The sequence below is a fragment of the Rana temporaria genome, chromosome 13 (assembly GCF_905171775.1).
Source record: "Rana temporaria chromosome 13, aRanTem1.1, whole genome shotgun sequence".
NCBI classification, from domain to species: Eukaryota; Metazoa; Chordata; class Amphibia; order Anura; family Ranidae; genus Rana; species Rana temporaria.
This window is the reverse complement of record NC_053501.1, coordinates 116,819,922-116,837,825: the sequence shown is the minus strand read 5'-3', so window position 1 is coordinate 116,837,825 and position 17,904 is coordinate 116,819,922. Positions and strand designations below refer to the sequence as shown.

At 49.6% G+C, this 17,904-nt stretch overlaps 1 protein-coding gene across 5 annotated transcripts in view; it reads right to left on the bottom strand.

Moving 5' to 3' along the window:
* The window catches only part of ARHGEF2 (Rho/Rac guanine nucleotide exchange factor 2), a 179,285-nt gene that overhangs the window by 96,839 nt on the left and 64,542 nt on the right, over nucleotides 1-17,904 (bottom strand). For all 5 annotated transcript variants that reach the window (XR_005744706.1, XM_040332336.1, XM_040332334.1 and 2 more), the window contains exons 5-7: nucleotides 16,903-17,011; nucleotides 10,710-10,749; nucleotides 8,020-8,149 (exon numbers count right to left, since the gene is read on the bottom strand). Coding sequence is in view for 4 of the 5 variants with exons in the window: in XM_040332336.1 (XP_040188270.1) it covers nucleotides 8,020-8,149; nucleotides 10,710-10,749; nucleotides 16,903-17,011 (279 nt within the window). In the remaining variant the exon portion in view is untranslated. The remainder of the gene's footprint in view (nucleotides 1-8,019; nucleotides 8,150-10,709; nucleotides 10,750-16,902; nucleotides 17,012-17,904) is intronic.

The window sequence follows — 17,904 nt, the reverse complement described above, 5'->3', positions numbered from 1 at the left end:
GGAGGCCTGACTTCTTCCCAAGTCAGTGGAAAGCGCCACTCCCCTCAGGAGCTCAGCCCCACCCCTGCTGTTCTAAATTCTAGTGACAGATTTGCATTAGCACAGAAAGTTCTGGAATCCCAATGTAAGATCTATATATGCCTTGACTTTTGCACAAGTCAGTGGTAAGACACTCCCCCCCCCCCCAATAGCTTAGCCCCACCCCTGCTGTTCCACTTTCAATTGGCAAATCACCATGTGCCCAGAGAGCTCTAGTTTCCCAACACATGCCATATATGGAGCCTTGACTTCTGCCCAGGTCAGTGGAAAGAAAGAACCACTCCCCTCAGGAGCTCAGTCCCACCCCTGCTGTTCCAAAATTTCAATGACAGATTCCCATGTGCCCAGAGAGCTCCGGAATCCCAACACAGGCCACATTTGAAGTCTTGACTTCTGCCCAGGTCAGTGGAAAGAACCACTCCCCCCAGGAGCTCGGTCCCACCCCTGCTGTTCCAAATTTCAAAGACATATTTGCAGGTACCCAACAAGCTCTGGAATCCTAATGCAAGCTTTAAATGAGGCCTTGAGTTTTGTGCAAGTCAGTGGTAAGCCACTCCTCTCCAGGAGCTTAGCCCCACCCCTGATGTTCCACATCCCAAAGGCAGATTCCCATGTGCCAAGAGAGTTCCAGAATCCCAACACAGGCCACATACGGAGTCTTGACTTCTGCCCAGGTCAGTGGAAAGAACCACTCCTCCCAGGAGCTCGGCCCCACCCCTGCTGTTCTAAATTCCAATAACAGATTCACATGCGCCCAAAGAGCTCTCAATTCCCAATGTAAGATGTATATGAGGCCTTGACTTTTATTCAAGTCAGTGGTAAGACACTCCTCGCCAGGATATTAGCCCCACCCCTGCTGTTCCACATTGCAATGGCGGATTCCCATGTGCCCAGAGAGCTCCAGAATCCAAAAACAGGCCACATATGGAGCCCTGACTTCTGCCCAGGTCAGTGGAAAGAACCACTCCCCCCAGGAGCTCAGCTCCACCCCTGCTGTTCTAAATGTCGATGACAGATTCCCAAGTGCCCAGAGGGCTCCAGAATCCCAACACAGGCCACATATGGAGAATTGACCTCTGTCCAGGTCAGTGGGAAAAGCCACAAACACCCCCCCCCCCCAGGACCCACCCCTGCTGTTCTTAATTTCAGTAACAGATTCCCAACACATGCCATATATGGAGCATTGACCTCTGTCCAGGTCAGTGGGAAGAGCCACAAACACTCCCCCCCCCCCCCGACCCACCCCTGCTGTTCTAAATTTCAATGACAGATTCCCAACACATGCCATATATGAAGCCTTGACCTCTGCCCAGATCAGTGGAAAGAACCACTCCCCCCAGGAGCTCAGCCCCACCCCTGCTGTTCTAAATTCCAATGACAGATTTACATGTACCCAGAGAGTTCTCAATTCCCAAAAGTAAGATGTATATGTGGCATTGACTTGTATTCAAGTCAGTGGTAAAACACTCCTCACCAGGAGCTTAGCCCCACCCCTGCTGCTCCACATCCCAAAGGCAGATTACCATGTGCAAAGAGAGTTCCAGTATCCCAACACAGGCCACATATGGAGTCTTGACTTCTGCCCAGGTCAGTGGAAAGAACCACTCCCCCCAGGAGCTCAGCCCCAACCCCTGCTGTTCCAAATTTCAATGACAGGTTCCCATATGTCCATAAAAGTCTGCAATCGGAATGTAAGTTACTGTATATCCACTTAAGCCCCGGACCATATTGCTGCCTAAAGACCCAAGGGGTTTTTACAGTTCGGGACTGCGTCGCTTTAACAGACAATTGCGCGGTCGTGCGACATGGCTCCCAAACAAAATTGGCGTCCTTTTTTCCCCACAAATAGAGCTTTCTTTTGGTGGTATTTGATCACCTCTGCGGTTTTTATTTTTTGCGCTATAAACAAAAATAGAGCGACAATTTTGAAAAAAATGCAATATTTTTTACTTTTTGCTATAATAAATATCCCCCAAAAACATATATAACATTTTTTTTTTCCTCAGTTTAGGCCGATACGTATTCTTCTACCTATTTTTGGTAAAAAAAATCGCAATAATCGTTTATCGGTTGGTTTGCGCAAAATTTATAGCGTTTACAAAATAGGGGATAGTTTTATTGCATTTTTATTTTTTTTATTTTTTTTACTACTAATGGCGGCGATCAGCGATTTTTTTCGTGACTGCGACATTATGGCGGACACTTCAGACAATTTTGACACATTTTTGGGACCATTGTCATTTTCACAGCAAAAAATGCATTTAAATTGCATTGTTTATTGTGAAAATGACAGTTGCAGTTTGGGAGTTAACCACAGGGGGCGCTGTAACATTTAGTGTTCACCTAGTGTGTGTTTACTAGTGTAGGGGGGTGTGGCTGTAGGAATTACATCATCGATCGTGTCTCCCCTATAAAGGGAATCACCCGATCGATGCAGCCGCCACAGTGAAGCACGGGGAAGCCGTGTTTACACACGGCTCTCCCCGTTCTTCAGCTCCGGGGAGCGATCGCGACGGAGCGGCTATAAACAAATAGCCGCGCCGTCGTCCCGGATCGCTCCCCGAGCGGACCCGACCTCCGCATGTAGCGGGGGGGGTCCCGATCGGACCCCCCACCCGCTAATAGGCGAGGACGTACAGGTACGTGATTGTGCATGTCCGTGCCATTCTGCCGACGTATATGTACATGAGGAGGTTGGGAAGTGGATATATGAGACCTCGACTTATGCCCAAGTCAGTGGAAGTCACTCCCCCGAGCAGCTAAGCCGACTCCTGTTCAATATTTTAACAACTGACTCCATCGTCTCCAGAGAGCTCCTGAATCCCAATGCACGCTGTATATGGAGCCTCAACTCAAGTCAATGGAAAGGGCCAGGGAGCTTATCGCTGCCCCCGCTGTTCTAAAATCCCATAGAGCTCTGGAATCCCAATAGAAGCTGTATATGTGTCCTCGACTTCTGCCCGAGTCAGTGGTAAGACACTCCCCCAAGAGCTAAGCCCCACCCCTGTTTCAACAACCGATTCCCGTGCACCCAAAGAGCTCTAAAATCCCGATGCACCCCCATATACAGGGCCTCAAGCTTTTACCAAATCAGTGGCATGAGCAACTCCCCCTAAGAGCTAAGCCCCACCCCTGCTGATCCACATTCCAATGCGAAAAGTACAAATATATATATATATATACAGTGAACAGTCAATGGACACACGTCTCTGCACGCTCCTACAGGAAGGAAACAAAACGTCTGGGGTCACAAACCTGCAAACCCCCCCCCCCCCCCCCCCCCCCATCTGTCTTGTGAATGAGGGGTCTGTGTATGACAAGTCTGTGTCTTGGGCTTTACCGGCCCTTTAAACAGCGTGTTATTCCCCAGCCCCCGAGTCATTGTGGTCCCCTATTGTCACTGACAGGAAGACATGGCCAGCCGCGTTATCACACCGCCTGCAGGAAACTCCTCACATCCTGCGTCCCTCCGACCCACTTCCTCCCCCCGATCTGTTTTCATGAGATACAAAGAGGGACCCGTCACTCACCACCTTCATAACCACTCTGCCCACAACCCCTTATCAGCTCCGCGACACAACACAGGGCCACACGGGGGGCCCCTCACCCAATATCTGTGTGTGCACAGCTTGTGTCCTCTACCAAGGAGGAAAAAAGAGCCAACTCTGCAGAGCATTCCACCACTGACATCCCTACAGAACATCCCGTCCTCCTCCTCCTGATATATTCTGCAGAGCATTCCACCACTGACATCCCTAGAGATCTGCAGAACATCGCTCCCTCCCATCCTCCTCCTGATATATTCTGCAGATTATTCCATCACTGACCTCCCTAGAGATCTGCAGAACATCGCTCCCTCCCCTCCTGATATATTCTGCAGAGCATTCCACCACTCACATCCCTAGAGATCTGCAGAACATCGCTCCCTCCCATCCTCCTCCTGATATATTCTGCAGAGCATTCCATCACTGACCTCCCTGCAGATCTGCAGAGCATCGCTCCCTCCTGATATATTCTGCAGAGCATTCCACCACTGACATCCCTAGAGATCTGCAGAACATCGCTCCCTCCCATCCTTCTCCTAATATATTCTGCAGATTATTCCATCACTGACCTCCCTAGAGATCTGCAGAGCATCGCTCCCTCCTGATATATTCTGCAGATTATCCCACCACTGACCTCTCTAGAGATCTGCAGAACATCGCTCCCTCCCCTCCCGATATATTCTGCAGAGCATTCCACCACTGACACCCCTAGAGATCTGCAGAGCATCGCTGCCTCCCATCCTTCTCCTGATATATTCTGCAGAGCATTCCACCACTGACCTCCCTAGAGATCTGCAGAACATCGCTCCCTCCTGTCCTCCTCCTCATATATTCTGCAGATTATCCCATCACTGACCTCCCTAGAGATCTGCAGAACATCGCTCCCTCCCATCCCCCTCCTGATATATTCTGCAGATTATTCCATCACTGACCTCCCTAGAGATCTGCAGAGCATCGCTCCCTCCTGATATATTCTGCAGATTATCCCACCACTGACATCCCTAGAGATCTGCAGAACATCGCTCCCTCCCGTCCTCCTCCTGATATATTCTGCAGATTATCCCACCACTGACCTCCCTAGAGATCTGCAGAACATCGCTCCCTCCTGTCCTCCTCCTGATATATTCTGCAGATTATCCCATCACTGAACTCCCTAGAGATCTGCAGAGCATTTCTCCCTCCCATCCCCCTCCTGATATATTCTGCACATTATTCCACCACTGACATCCCTATAGATCTGCAGAGCATCGCACCCTCCCCTCCCCCTCCTGACAGATCCATATTGATATATTCTGCAGATTATTATTATTATTTAATGGGGGGGGGGGGGGGGGGTATGGGGCAGAGTGTAGCTCACGCCTCTGATTTAGTGATGAATACCTGTGCGGTGTGGGTGGGTACGTCATGTGGGTGGGTACGTCACGCACTGACACAGACAGAGGTAGGTGCGCGGTGAGTAATGAGGCCCCTCACACTCGGCCCCCCCCCTTCGGCGCAGACTGGCAGGAAATGCCAGAATTATGAGTAGAGAGGCTGATGCAACGCTCAGTCAATCGCTGGATGAGGAAAGCGGCGGGCCGGACCACCGAACAGCTACCCCTGGTGTCCGAGCCCTGGAGGTGCGCTCACGGCAGAAGCACGCCGGCCAAGAGGCGCGCTGCTGTTCCCAGGGCCAATCATCACCCTTCATTGCCGGAGACCTAAAGACGGGAAAAACGCGCAGAAAACGCCCCCGGGACCCCAAATATTCTCTGTACACAGAAGACCATCGCATACGATGACGGAGGTCACATGACAACAGCGCCGCAGATCATCAAATCTAGATACAGCGAGGGAAAAAGGATTTGATCGTCTGCTGATTTTGTACGCTCGCCCCGCCGAGAAAGAAACGATCGGTCTGTAATTTTATTTGTTTGTAATATCCAGAAAAACACATTTCAAAAAAAGTTATCAATTGATTTGCATTTTAATGAGTGAAATAAGTATTTGATCCCCTATCAGATCAGCAAGATTTCTGCCTCCCGGGTGTCTTCTATACAGGTAACAAGCTGAGATTAGGAGCACTCTCTCTCTCTTAAAAAGGAGTGCTCCTAATCTCAGCTTGTTACCTATATAAAAGACACCTGTCCACAGAAGCGATCAGATTCCAATCTCTCCACCATGGTCATGACCGAAGAGCCGTCCAAGGACGTCGGGGAGAAGATTGGAGACCGACACAAGGCTGAAATGGGCTACAAGACCCTCGCCAAGCAGCTTTTTCATATTTTGTTATAACATTTTGTCAACGGGTCATTTTTCTCTTTCACTGATGAGGCGGCACCGATGGGTACTAATCAGGAGGCACTGATGGGCACTGGTAGGTAGCACTGACAGGCGCTGATGAGGCTGCACTGATGGGCACTAATCAGGAGGCACTGATGGGGTGGCACTGGTAGGTGGCATTGATAATTGACACTGATGAGGCACTAATGGGCACCGATTGGCAGCAGTGATAAGTGGTCCTGGAAAGCACTGAGAGGTGGCACGGATGGGCACTAAATAGCGGCACTGATAGGTGACACTAATAGGCGCTGGCAGGAGGCACTGATGAGGCTGCATTGATAAGGTGGGCACTAATCAGGAGGCACTGATGAGGCTGCATTGATAAGGTGGGCACAAATCAGGAGGCACTGATGAGGCTCTGCATTGATAAGGTGGGCACAAATCAGGAGGCACCACTGATGGGCACTGATAGGCGCTGATGGGCATTGGTAGGCATTGATGAGGCTAGACTGGTGGACACTAATCAGGAGGCACTGATGAGGCTGCACATCATGGCACTGATAATTGACACTGATGAGGCACTAATGGACACCGATTGGCAGCAGTGACAAGTGGCCCTGGAGGGCACTGATAGGTGGCACAGATGGACACCAATTAGTGGCACTGATAGGTGGCACTGATAGGCACTAATCAGGAGGCACTGATGAGGCTGCACTGATGGGCACTAATCAGGAGGCATTGATGAGGTGGCACTGGTAGGTGTTAATGAGGCTGGACTGGTGGGCACTAATCAGGAGGTACTGATAATTGACACTGATGAGGCACTAATGGGCACCGATTGACAGCACTGATAAGTGGCCCTGGAGGGCACCGATAGGTGGCACATGTGGGCACCAATTAGTGGCACTGATGGGCGCTGGAAGGCACTCATAGATGGCATTGGAGGGCACAGATTAGCAGCACTGGTTGGCACCAAGGGGACCAATGTCCTAACAGAAGCCTGTGAACAGCTTTCTTCATTCTGATAGCGTGAGAAAAGAAAAAAAAGCCAATTACCGGCTTCTGTTTACTTCCATGATTAGCCGTCATTGGCCAACAGCTGATCACGTTGTAAAGAACGCGCTGTGATTGGCCCCTTACCTCCATCAGTGATCAGCTGAGTTCTAAGCACGAGAAATGGAGGATGTCCAAAGTACGTTGGCAAAGGAAGCCCGTGCTGTCTTTCGGCTATAACGTGGTCACCAAGTGGTTAAAAATCAGCAATTTTTTTTCCTTACTAGAAATGACTATGAATCCCCCAAAATATATATTTACTGAAAGCAGAGAGAGGCCCTGGAGAATAAAATAGTGGTAGTTGCAATTTTTTGCGTTACACAATATTTGCGCAGTTATTTATAAAACATATTTTCAGGAAGAAGAAAAACACAACACATCAGCATTAATTTCAGTGCCAACACAACATTGTACCCATGTATAAAACATTTAATTAATTGCATCGAGTAAATAGACACCAAACGTGTCAAGCCAACGATTTCCACAACAAAAATACAAGGCATGTCACATCTATGAAAATAAAACACCTCGAACCCAACACAGCGACACCTTCACTCGTCATTCCTTCAATCCAGCCAGTGCAAATCAAATGAAATCTTTATATGGCTGAAAGCTGAAATCAGGCTTGCGGTGAGTGTGGCTGCTCTATAAGCTGAGGGGAGGGACTTGCAAAAAAAAAAAAAAAAGAGCTCAATGTGGGCCTCAGGGATGCAGAGAGGTTTGCTTGCAGCCCCCCCAAAACAAAAAGCTGGGGAGGGGGGGCGGGGCAGTGACACCAGGCCTGCAGAATGGGAAATCTAAAACACTGTTGTCACCCCCTCCTTTCATTTGGTGGAACCGCAAGATCTGCAGGACTTTGACCAATCACCAGCCAAGCTGCGAGGAGTTCTCAGGAGCTCTTGTTTTTTTTTGTTTTTTTCACACCCTCCAGATAATCCTCAGATGTCCAGACCAGACCAATCGCTCTGAATTACCATCAGAAGTCCTGACCTCTGGCTGAACTCTGAACGAGTCCGGCCCGACCTCCTGCCTTGGCTGCTCTCCTTCTCCACCACCACACTACAACCGGCTCCTGAACCACACCTGAACTCTGCGTGCTGCCCCCCCAAGTCCCTCCTACCTTGTGTTTGCCGCTGGTCATCTTCCTGATGAAGCTCAGCGTCCTCCCGAAGGGGGACTCCTCCTTTAATCTGTTCTCCTTCTCGTCTGTCTCCAGAGAGTCAATCTCCCCGCAGCTCACGGCGCTCAGTCTGGGGAAGGACAAGCAGATCGCAACCGGATTAGACCAAAAGGAAGAAAGAGAATCGATAAATTCTATCTCGATAAAATCTTTCCAAATGTGCACCGGGGGGGGGGGGGGGGGGTCTACCTCTTCCCCCTGATGAAGACCCCTCTAGTGATATAAAGATCTACATAGAGGAATCAGGACCTCCTTCCTCCTGATAAAGACCATTCTAGTGATCTAAAGATCTATATAGAGGAATCAGGACATCCTTCCTCCTGATGAAGACCCCTCTAGTCTATATAGAGGAATCAGGACCTCCTTCCTCCTGCTGGTGATCCCTCTAGTGACATTAAGATCTATATAGAGGAATCAGGACCTCATTCCTCCTGATGAAGACCCCTCTAGTGATATAACGATCTATATAGAGGAATCAGGAGCTCCTTCTCCTGATGAAGACCCCTCTAGTCTATATAGAGAAATCAGGACCTCCTTACTCCTGATGAAGACCCCTCTAGTGATATAAAGATCTATATAGAGGAATCAGGATCTCCTTCCTGCTGATGAAGACCCCTCTAGTGATATAACAATCGATATAGAGGAATCAGGAGCTCCTTCTCCTGATGAAGATCACTCTAGTGACATAAAGATCTATATAGAGGAATCAGGACCCCCTTCCCCCTGATGAAGACCCCTCTAGTGACATAAAGATCTATATAGAGAAATCAGGACCTCCTTCCTCCTGATGAAGACCCATCTAGTCTATATAGAGGAATCAGGACCCCCTTCCTCCTGATGAAGACCCCTCTAGTGATATAAAGATCTTTATAGAGGAATCAGGACCTCCTTCCTCCTGCTGGTGACCCCTCTAGTGATATAAAGATCTATATAGGGGAATCAGGACCTCCTTCCTCCTGATGAAGACCCCTCTAGTGATATAAAGATCTATATAGAGGGATCAGGACCTCTTTCCTCCTGATGAAGACCCCTCTAGTGACATAACGATCTATATAGAGGAATCAGGACCCCCTTCCCCCTGCTGGTGACCCCTCTAGTGATATAAAGATCTTTATAGAGGAATCAGGACCTCCTTCCTCCTGCTGGTGACAAAATGTGCACCAAGGGGGATCTACCATGGGTACAATCACATGAGTGGTCATCGTGCCATAACCAGTGGCGGTGCGTCCATAAAGGGCACAGGAGCGCCGCCCCCTCTCCTGTCACTCTCTAATTATCATAGATTCATGCAATGCATGAGTCTATCTATGGTCGCCGCTTTGGAAGCACCTGATTGGAGCCAGAGGCGTCCAAAAACGTGAGAAGCGGGCGCAACGATGTGCGTTCGCTTCTCACTCAGCTGTATGTTAGCAAAAACGAAGGAATTCGCTTTGCTAACATTGAACCTCCTTTCAGCCAATCAGGTCTGTGTTACCTGTCACCTGATTGGCTGAAATGACAAGCGGTGTGATTGGACGCCTATCAGGCGTCCAATCACAGCAGAGGAGGCGCGGGTGGGAGAAAACATCGGGCCGGGGAAGAAATGGAGGACAACGGACACCGCTGTCACCCGCTGCCCACCCGAGACAAGGTAAGCGTCGGCCAGACAGGGGGCACAGTGGCAATGTTTAATGGGCAAAGTGGCAGCATTTTGGGCACAGTGGCTGCGTTTAATGGACACAGTGGCTGTGTTTTAATGGGCAACGTGGCTGTGTTTTAATGGGCAACGTGGCTGCGTTTTAATGGGCAACGTGGCTGCGTTTTAATGGGCAACGTGGCTGCGTTTAATGGGCAAAGTGGCTGCGTTTAATGGGCACAGTGGCTGCGTTTAATGGACACAGTGGCTGCGTTTAATGGACACAGTGGCTGCGTTTTAATGGACACAGTGGCTGCTTTTTAATGGGCAAAGTGGCTGCGTTTAATGGGCAAAGTGGCTGCGTTTAATGGGCAAAGTGGCTGCGTTTAATGGGCACAGTGGCAACGGTTGATGGGCACAGTGGCAACGGTTGATGGGCACAGTGGCTGCGTTTTGATGGGCAAAGTGGCTGCGTTTAATGGGCACAGTGGCAGCATTTGGACACAGTGGTAGCATTTGGGGCACAGTGGCAACGTTTGATCGGCAAAGTGGCAGCATTTGGGGGACAGTGGCAGCGTTTGATGGGCACAGTGGCAGCATTTGATGGGCACAGTGGCTGCGGTTGATGGGCACAGTGGCTGCGGTTGATGGGCACAGTGGCTGCGGTTGATGGGCACAGTGGCTGCGGTTGATGGGCACAGTGGCTGCGGTTGATGGGCACAGTGGCTGCGGTTGATGGGCACAGTGGCTGCGGTGGCCATAACGAGAACCACAATATCCAACATTGACTCCCAGTGCAGTAAACAGAAGGACGTTGCTGGGGGTTCCACAATTTAATCAGTAAAAGGGACCCGAGGCCCTGTGCAGACCTTACACAGAGACAGGGAGCCAATTACAGGAGCGGGGGGGGGGGGGGGGGGAGGCATTGCGGCAAATCATGCCCAATATTACTACATAAAGGATGTTCTTATTTTATTTAGAAAATCATGGCGGAGCGCAGGGATTGGACACTTACCCGTTGCTCATGCGTTGTCCGTGAGAGTAGAGAGACACATCTGTTGGGAGACAAATTGGGGATGTTAGACATGTGAAGATCGGAGACGAGTCACACACAGGACAATCTACTGCCAGGAGCCAAACCCTAGAAAATCCCATCACCCCTATCTACTACTGGAATGGTATAAGGGAAGTGCAAGAATCAGGACCTCCTGCTGGTGACCCCTCTAGTGACATAAAGATCTATATAGAGGAATCAGGACCTCCTTCCTCCTGATGAAGACCCCTCTAGTGAGATAAAGACCTATATAGAGGAATCAGGACCTCCTTCCTCCTGATGAAGACCCCTCTAGTGATATAAAGACCTATATAGAGGAATCAGGACCTCCTTCCTCCTGATGAAGACCCCTCTAGTGATATAAAGACCTATATAGAGGAATCAGGACCTCCTTCCTCCTGATGAAGACCCCTCTAGTGATATAAAGACCTATATAGAGGAATCAGGACCTCCTTCCTCCTGATGAAGACCCCTCTAGTGATATAAAGATCTATATAGAGGAATCAGGACCTCCTTCCCCCTGATGAAGACCCCTCTAGTGATATAAAGACCTATATAGAGGAATCAGGACCTCCTTCCTCCTGATGAAGACCCCTCTAGTGATATAAAGACCTATATAGAGGGATCAGGACCTCCTTCCTCCTCCTGATGACCCCTCTAGTGATATAAAGATCTATATAGAGGAATCAGGACCTCCTTCCTCCTGATGAAGACCCCTCTAGTGATATAAAGATCTATATAGAGCAGGGGTCTCAAACTCAAATTACCTGAGGGCCACAAGACAAGTTTTCATATGCCATGGGGGGCCGCATGCAAACTATCAAACTTCAAAAACAACAGTACTGGTGTCAGCGAACACATTATTAACCCCCAGCACTGGTGTCAGCGAGCGCATTATTACCACCAGCACTGGTGTAAGTCAGGGTTTGACAAATTTGCTTGGAATCTAGGAGCCAGCTAAAAAAGTTAGGAGCCAGAAAACGCACCCCGTCCCGACGAGCTTGCGCGCAGAAGCGAACACATACGTGAGCAGCGCCCGCATATGTAAACGGTGTTCAAACCACACATGTGAGGTATCGCCGCGATTGGTAGAGTGAGAGCAATAATTCTAGCTCCTCTGTAACTTAATACATGCAACATGTAGATTTTTTTAAACGTCGCCTATGAAGATTTTAAAGGGTAAAAAAGTTTGTCGGCATTCCACAAGCGGACACAATTTTGAAGCGTGACATGTTGGGTATGAATTTACTCGGCGTAACATTATCTTTCATAATATTAAAAAAAATGGGGATAACTTTACTGTTGTCTTATTTTTTAATTAAAAAAAGTGTAATTTTGTCCCAAAAAAGTGCGCTTGTAAGACCGCTGCGCAAATACGGCGTAACAGAAAGTATTGCAATGATCGCTATTTTATTCTCTAGGGTGTTAGGATAAAAAATATATATAATGTTTGGGGGTTCTAATTAGAGGGAAGAAGATGGCAGTGAAAATAGTGTAAAATGACATTAGAATTGCTGTTTAACTTGTAATGCTTAACTTGTAATACCAACGGCCACCACCAGATGGCGCCAGCTCACATCTGGTGGTAATAACTTGTAATACCAACGGCTCACCACCAGATGGCACCAGCTCAAAAAAAAAAAAAAAAAAAAATTTTTTTTTTTTTTTGCTCCCCTCACTTCCACCCTGCCTGAGGGCCATTTATAACTGGTCCGCGGGCCGCAAATGGCCCGCGGGCCGGTACTTTGAGACCACTGATATAGAGGAATCAGGACCCCCTTCCTCCTGATGAAGACCCCTCTAGTGATATAAAGATCTATATAGAGGGGTCAGGACCTCCTTCCTCCTGATGAAGACCCCTCTAGTGATATAAAGATCTATATAGAGGAATCAAGACCTCCTTCCTCCCGATGAAGACCCCTCTAGTGAGATAAAGATCTATATAGAGGAATTAGGACCCCCTTCCTCCTGATGAAGACCCCTCTAGTGATATAAAGATCTATATAGAGGAATCAGGACCCCCTTCCTCCTGATGAAGACCCCTCTAGTGAGATAAAGATCTATATAGAGGAATTAGGACCCCCTTCCTCCTGATGAAGACCCCTCTAGTGATATAAAGATCTATATAGAGGGATCAGGACCTCCTTCCTCCTGATGAAGACCCCTCTAGTGATATAAAGATCTATATAGAGGAATCAGGACCTCCTTATGAAGACCCCTCTAGTGATATAAAGGCAGACCTTTGTGCAATGCTAACTTCAAGACAGGTTCCCCTTTAAGCCCCTCCCTCCCACAGTTGCCTATACCTGGTCTCAGAAGGGTTAAACACGAACAGATCCGAACCATAGGGAGATCAGGACGGAAATCACATTACAAATGCGGCGTTTCAGAATGAGACAAAGCCAGTCACAGGACAGGCCACCGCCATACACCGCAGGACACCAGCTCCCTCTAGTGGGCAGGAAGTGTCAGGTCACGTAATGAAGTACGTAGGAACGTGGGGGTTCTGTGGACTTCAACAAGGAGAACAAAAATGAAAGGGAAATTCTGATGTGAGCAAAGACGTCCTTACGTCTGCGAAGGGCGGAGCCGTGTAGATCCCATATAGGTGTTACGTCTGCGAAGGGCGGAGCCGTGTAGATCCCATATAGGTGTTACGTCTGCGAAGGGCGGAGCCGTGTAGATCCCATATAGGTGTTACGTCTGCGAAGGGCGGAGCCGTGTAGATCCCATATAGGTGTTACGTCTGCGAAGGGCGGAGCCGTGTAGATCCCATATAGGTGTATATAGGGAGTTCATTGCAATGTGATATTTATTGATGGTCGCTGGTCTGTGTGCCGTGTGATGACCCCCTTCCATGGGGGGGGGGGGGGACGGGAATCCCCGTGATTCTCCACAGGATGCGCGCATGAGCGGCGTCCAAACAACGGAAGCCATCTCCGTCCGTAACAATGACGTCTCTTCCTGTTATGCCGCTGTCTGCTCTATTCATATCTTATTAAAGTTGGCGTTTTAGGGCCAGATTCTCGTAGATCGGCGTATCTTTGTTCCGGCGTAGCGTATCCTATTTACGTCACGCCTCCGCAACTTAGACGGGCAAGTGCAGTATTCTCAAAGCACTTGCTCCGCAAGTTGCGGCGGCGTAGCGTAAATAGGCTGGCGTAAGCCCGCCTAATTCAAATGTGGAACAAGGGGGGCGTGTTTTATGTAAATGCTATGTGACCCGACGTGATTGACGTCCGTGGACGTATCCCAGTGTGCATTGCTTCAAAGTACGCCGCAAGGACGTCATTGGTTTCGACGTGAACGTAAATTACGTCCAGCCCCATTCACGGACGAGTTACGCAAACGACGTAAAATATTCAAAATTCGACGCGGGAACGACGTCCATACTTAACATTGGTACGCCGCCATATAGCAGGGGTAACTTTACGCCGGGAAAAGCCCAACGTAAACGGCGTAACTGTACTGCGTCGGCCGGGCGAAGGTTCGTGAATTCGCGTATCTAGCTGATTTACATATTCTAGGCGTAAATCAGCGTACGCTCCCCTAGCGGCCAGAGTAAATATGCAGTTAAGATCCGACGGCGTAAGAGACTTACGCCGGTCGGATCTAATACAAATCTATGCGTAACTGATTCTAAGAATCAGGCGCATAGATACGACGGCTCAGACTCAGAGATATGATGGCGTATCTCCTTTGAGAATCTGGGCCTTAATCCATTATTTGCCTTCTGTGGTCCCCCCTCCGCCCCTCCCCCCCCCCTCCATCAACATCCCAATGAGATTTTTTAAATTAAATATTTCGGCTTTCGTTACATAACCTATTTTCAGTCCATAGAGGGCGCAGGAGCGCCGCCCCCTCTCTCATGCACCCCCTGTTGAGCGCCGGACATCTGAATTACAGAGGTGGGTGTGTTTTGGAAGTGCCCGATTAGAGCCATAGGCTCTAATAGGCTTCCTGATTAGAGCCTGTGGGCTCTATTCGGCTTCCAAATTGCTAAACATAGGGCGCACTGCTGTGCGTCGTTAGGGAATCGCTTCCCTAATACTGACCCGCCTCTCAGCCTACCAGGTGCACCGGGTCTGGTTACTGGTCACCCGATTGGCTGAAGCGATAGGCGCTGTGATTGGACACCTATCAGACGTCCAATCATAGCAGAGGTGACATTGAGGACGGGAGAAGACATCGAGGGAGTGTGGAGGACGGCGCTGACCCGAGAAAGTTTGAGGGGGGAAACTGGCGGCATTGAAGGGGGAAACTGGCTGCTATTTGATGGGGAAACTGCATGCATTTGATGGGGGAAACTGGCGGCATTTGATGGGGGAAACTGGCGGCATTTGATGGGGAAACTGGCTGAATTTCATGGGAGAAACTGGATGCATTGAAGGGGGAAACTGGATGCATTTCATGGGGGAAACTGGATGCATTTCATGGGGGAAACTGGATGCATTTCATGGGGGAAACTGGATGCATTTCATGGGGGAAACTGGATGCATTTCATGGGGGAAACTGGATGCATTTCATGGGGGAAACTGGATGCATTTCATGGGGGAAACTGGCTGCATTTCATGGGGGAAACTGGCTGCATTTCATGGGGGAAACTGGATGCATTTGATGGGGGAAACTGGCTGCATTTCATGGGGGAAACTGGCTGCATTTGATGGGGGAAACTGGATGCATTTAATGGGGGAAACTGGATGCATTTGATGGGGGAAACTTGATGCATTTGATGGGGGAAACTGGATGCATTTGATGGGGGAAACTGGATGCATTTGATGGGGGAAACTGGATGCATTTGATGGGGGAAACTGAATGCATTTGATGGGGGAAACTGAATGCATTTGATGGGGGAAACTGAATGCATTTGATGGGGGAAACTGGCTGCATTTGATGGGGGAAACTGGCTGCATTTGATGGGGGAAACTGAATGCATTTGATGGGGGAAACTGAATGCATTTGATGGGGGAAACTGAATGCATTTGATGGGGGAAACTGAATGCATTTGATGGGGGAAACTGAATGCATTTGATGGGGGAAACTGGCGGCATTTGATGGGGGAAACTGGCGGCATTTGATGGGGGAAACTGAATGCATTTGATGGGGGAAACTGAATGCATTTGATGGGGGAAACTGGCTGCATTTGATGGGGGAAACTGGCTGCATTTGATGGGGGAAACTGGCTGCATTTGATGGGGGAAACTGGCTGCATTTGATGGGGGAAACTGGCGGCACTTGATGGGGGAAACTGGCGGGGGAAACTGGTGGCATTTGATGGGAGAAACTGGCGGCATTTGATGGGGGAAACTGGCTGCATTTGATGGGGGAAACTGGCTGCATTTGATGGGGGAAACTGGCTGCATTTGATGGGGGAAACTGGCTGCATTTGATGGGGGAAACTGGCGGCATTTGATGGAGGAAACTGACGGCATTTGATGGGGGAAACTGGCGGCATTTGAAGGGGGAAACTGGCGGCATTTGATGGGGGAAACTGGCGGCATTTGATGGGGGAAACTGGCTGCATTTGATGGGGGAAACTGGCGGCATTTGATGGGGGAAACTGGCGGCATTTGATGGGGGAAACTGGCGGCATTTGATGGGGGAAACTGGCGGCATTTGATGGGGGAAACTGGCGGCATTTGATGGGGGAAACTGGCGGCACTTGATGGGGGAAACTGGCGGCATTTGATGGGGGAAACTGGCGGCATTTGATGGGGGAAACTGGCACCAGCGGCCACTGCTTATTTTACACCCAGGTAGGTCATCACTTGGTCTCTGTGCTTCTCTAAAGCAATGCCTGCAGATGGCTGGAGGGACGGGGTCGGCAAGGTGCTGCAATATTGGCTTCCTGGAGACGTTACAGCACCCGGCCTCCTATAAGGAGCCCTTAGACCTGATGCAAGCAGTGGGAGGAGTTATGCAAATGTCCTGATCGGTGGGTGTAAGTGTAAAATTCGAATTTTTGGCATAATAAAAAGTGCTACAACTTTAAAAACCCCCAAAAAGATTTTGGGGAACCTTCAGGGCAGCATTCCAGGAAATGCCACAACATGTAACTGTATCTTCTAGACCTGACGATTATGTAAATGACCCCTCGCCGTCCATATATAGTACCCTACCGGAGACTAAGCACACAGGCGGCGCCTGCACTCACCGTCGGGGAAGCAGTGGTCGATCCCGGTCATGGAGAAGGATTTGGAGAGCGGGTTGTACAGGCAGTAGTTCTGGGAGGACAGGTAATCGCGGAGCCGCTTGGCGTGTTCCTAAACATAAAAGAAATGGGAGATAAGAGGTTAGGGTTAGCCGAGGAAACAGAGAGTGACCCAGGGTGTGGCTGTCCCTGGGCCCTTGAGGTTTGAGGGCTCTGACCTAAATGTTCCCTCCCCTTATTGAGTCACTGAGATAATAAAACACCAGGAAGTGATCCTGGGCTTCTGAGATCAATGGGCCACAACCCAACTGGGTCATCCTGGCATCCATCCAATGTGGGCCCATTACACCAGGAAGTGATCCTGGGCTCCCGAGAGATGGGTTCAGGCTCTTTGACCTCAGGAGCCCAGGGTCACTTCCTGGTGTAAGGGCCTCAACCTTACTGTGTCATCCACTGTGGGCCCATTACACCAGAAAGTGACCTTGGGTATGGCTGTCTCTTGGCTCCTGAGGTCAAAGGGCCCCAACCTAACTGTTTAAAACTCTTATCCATCTGCTGTGGCCTCATTTGATCTCAGGAGCCCAGGATCACTTCCTGGTGTAATGGGACCGCAGCAGATGGATAAGGGTTTTGAACAGTTAGGTTGGGGCCCTTTGACCTCAGGGGCCCAGGGACAGCCATACTCAAGGCACCTACTTGGCGTAATGGACCCACAGTGGCTGGATCCAGGGATGACACAGCTTGGTTAATGCCTTTTGATCTCAAGAGCCCACAATCTCTTCCTGGTGTAAGGGCCTCAACCCCATATCTATCTTCTGTGGGTCCATTACACCGGGTAGTTGCCTTGGGTATAGCTGCCCCTGGGCCCCCGAGATCAAAAGGACCTCAACCTAACTGTGTCAACCCCGTATTCATCCACTGTGGGTCCATTACATCAGGGAGTGACCTTGGGTATGAGGTTAAAAGGGCCCCAGCCTCTGGGCCCCTGAGGTTAGAAGGCCCCAA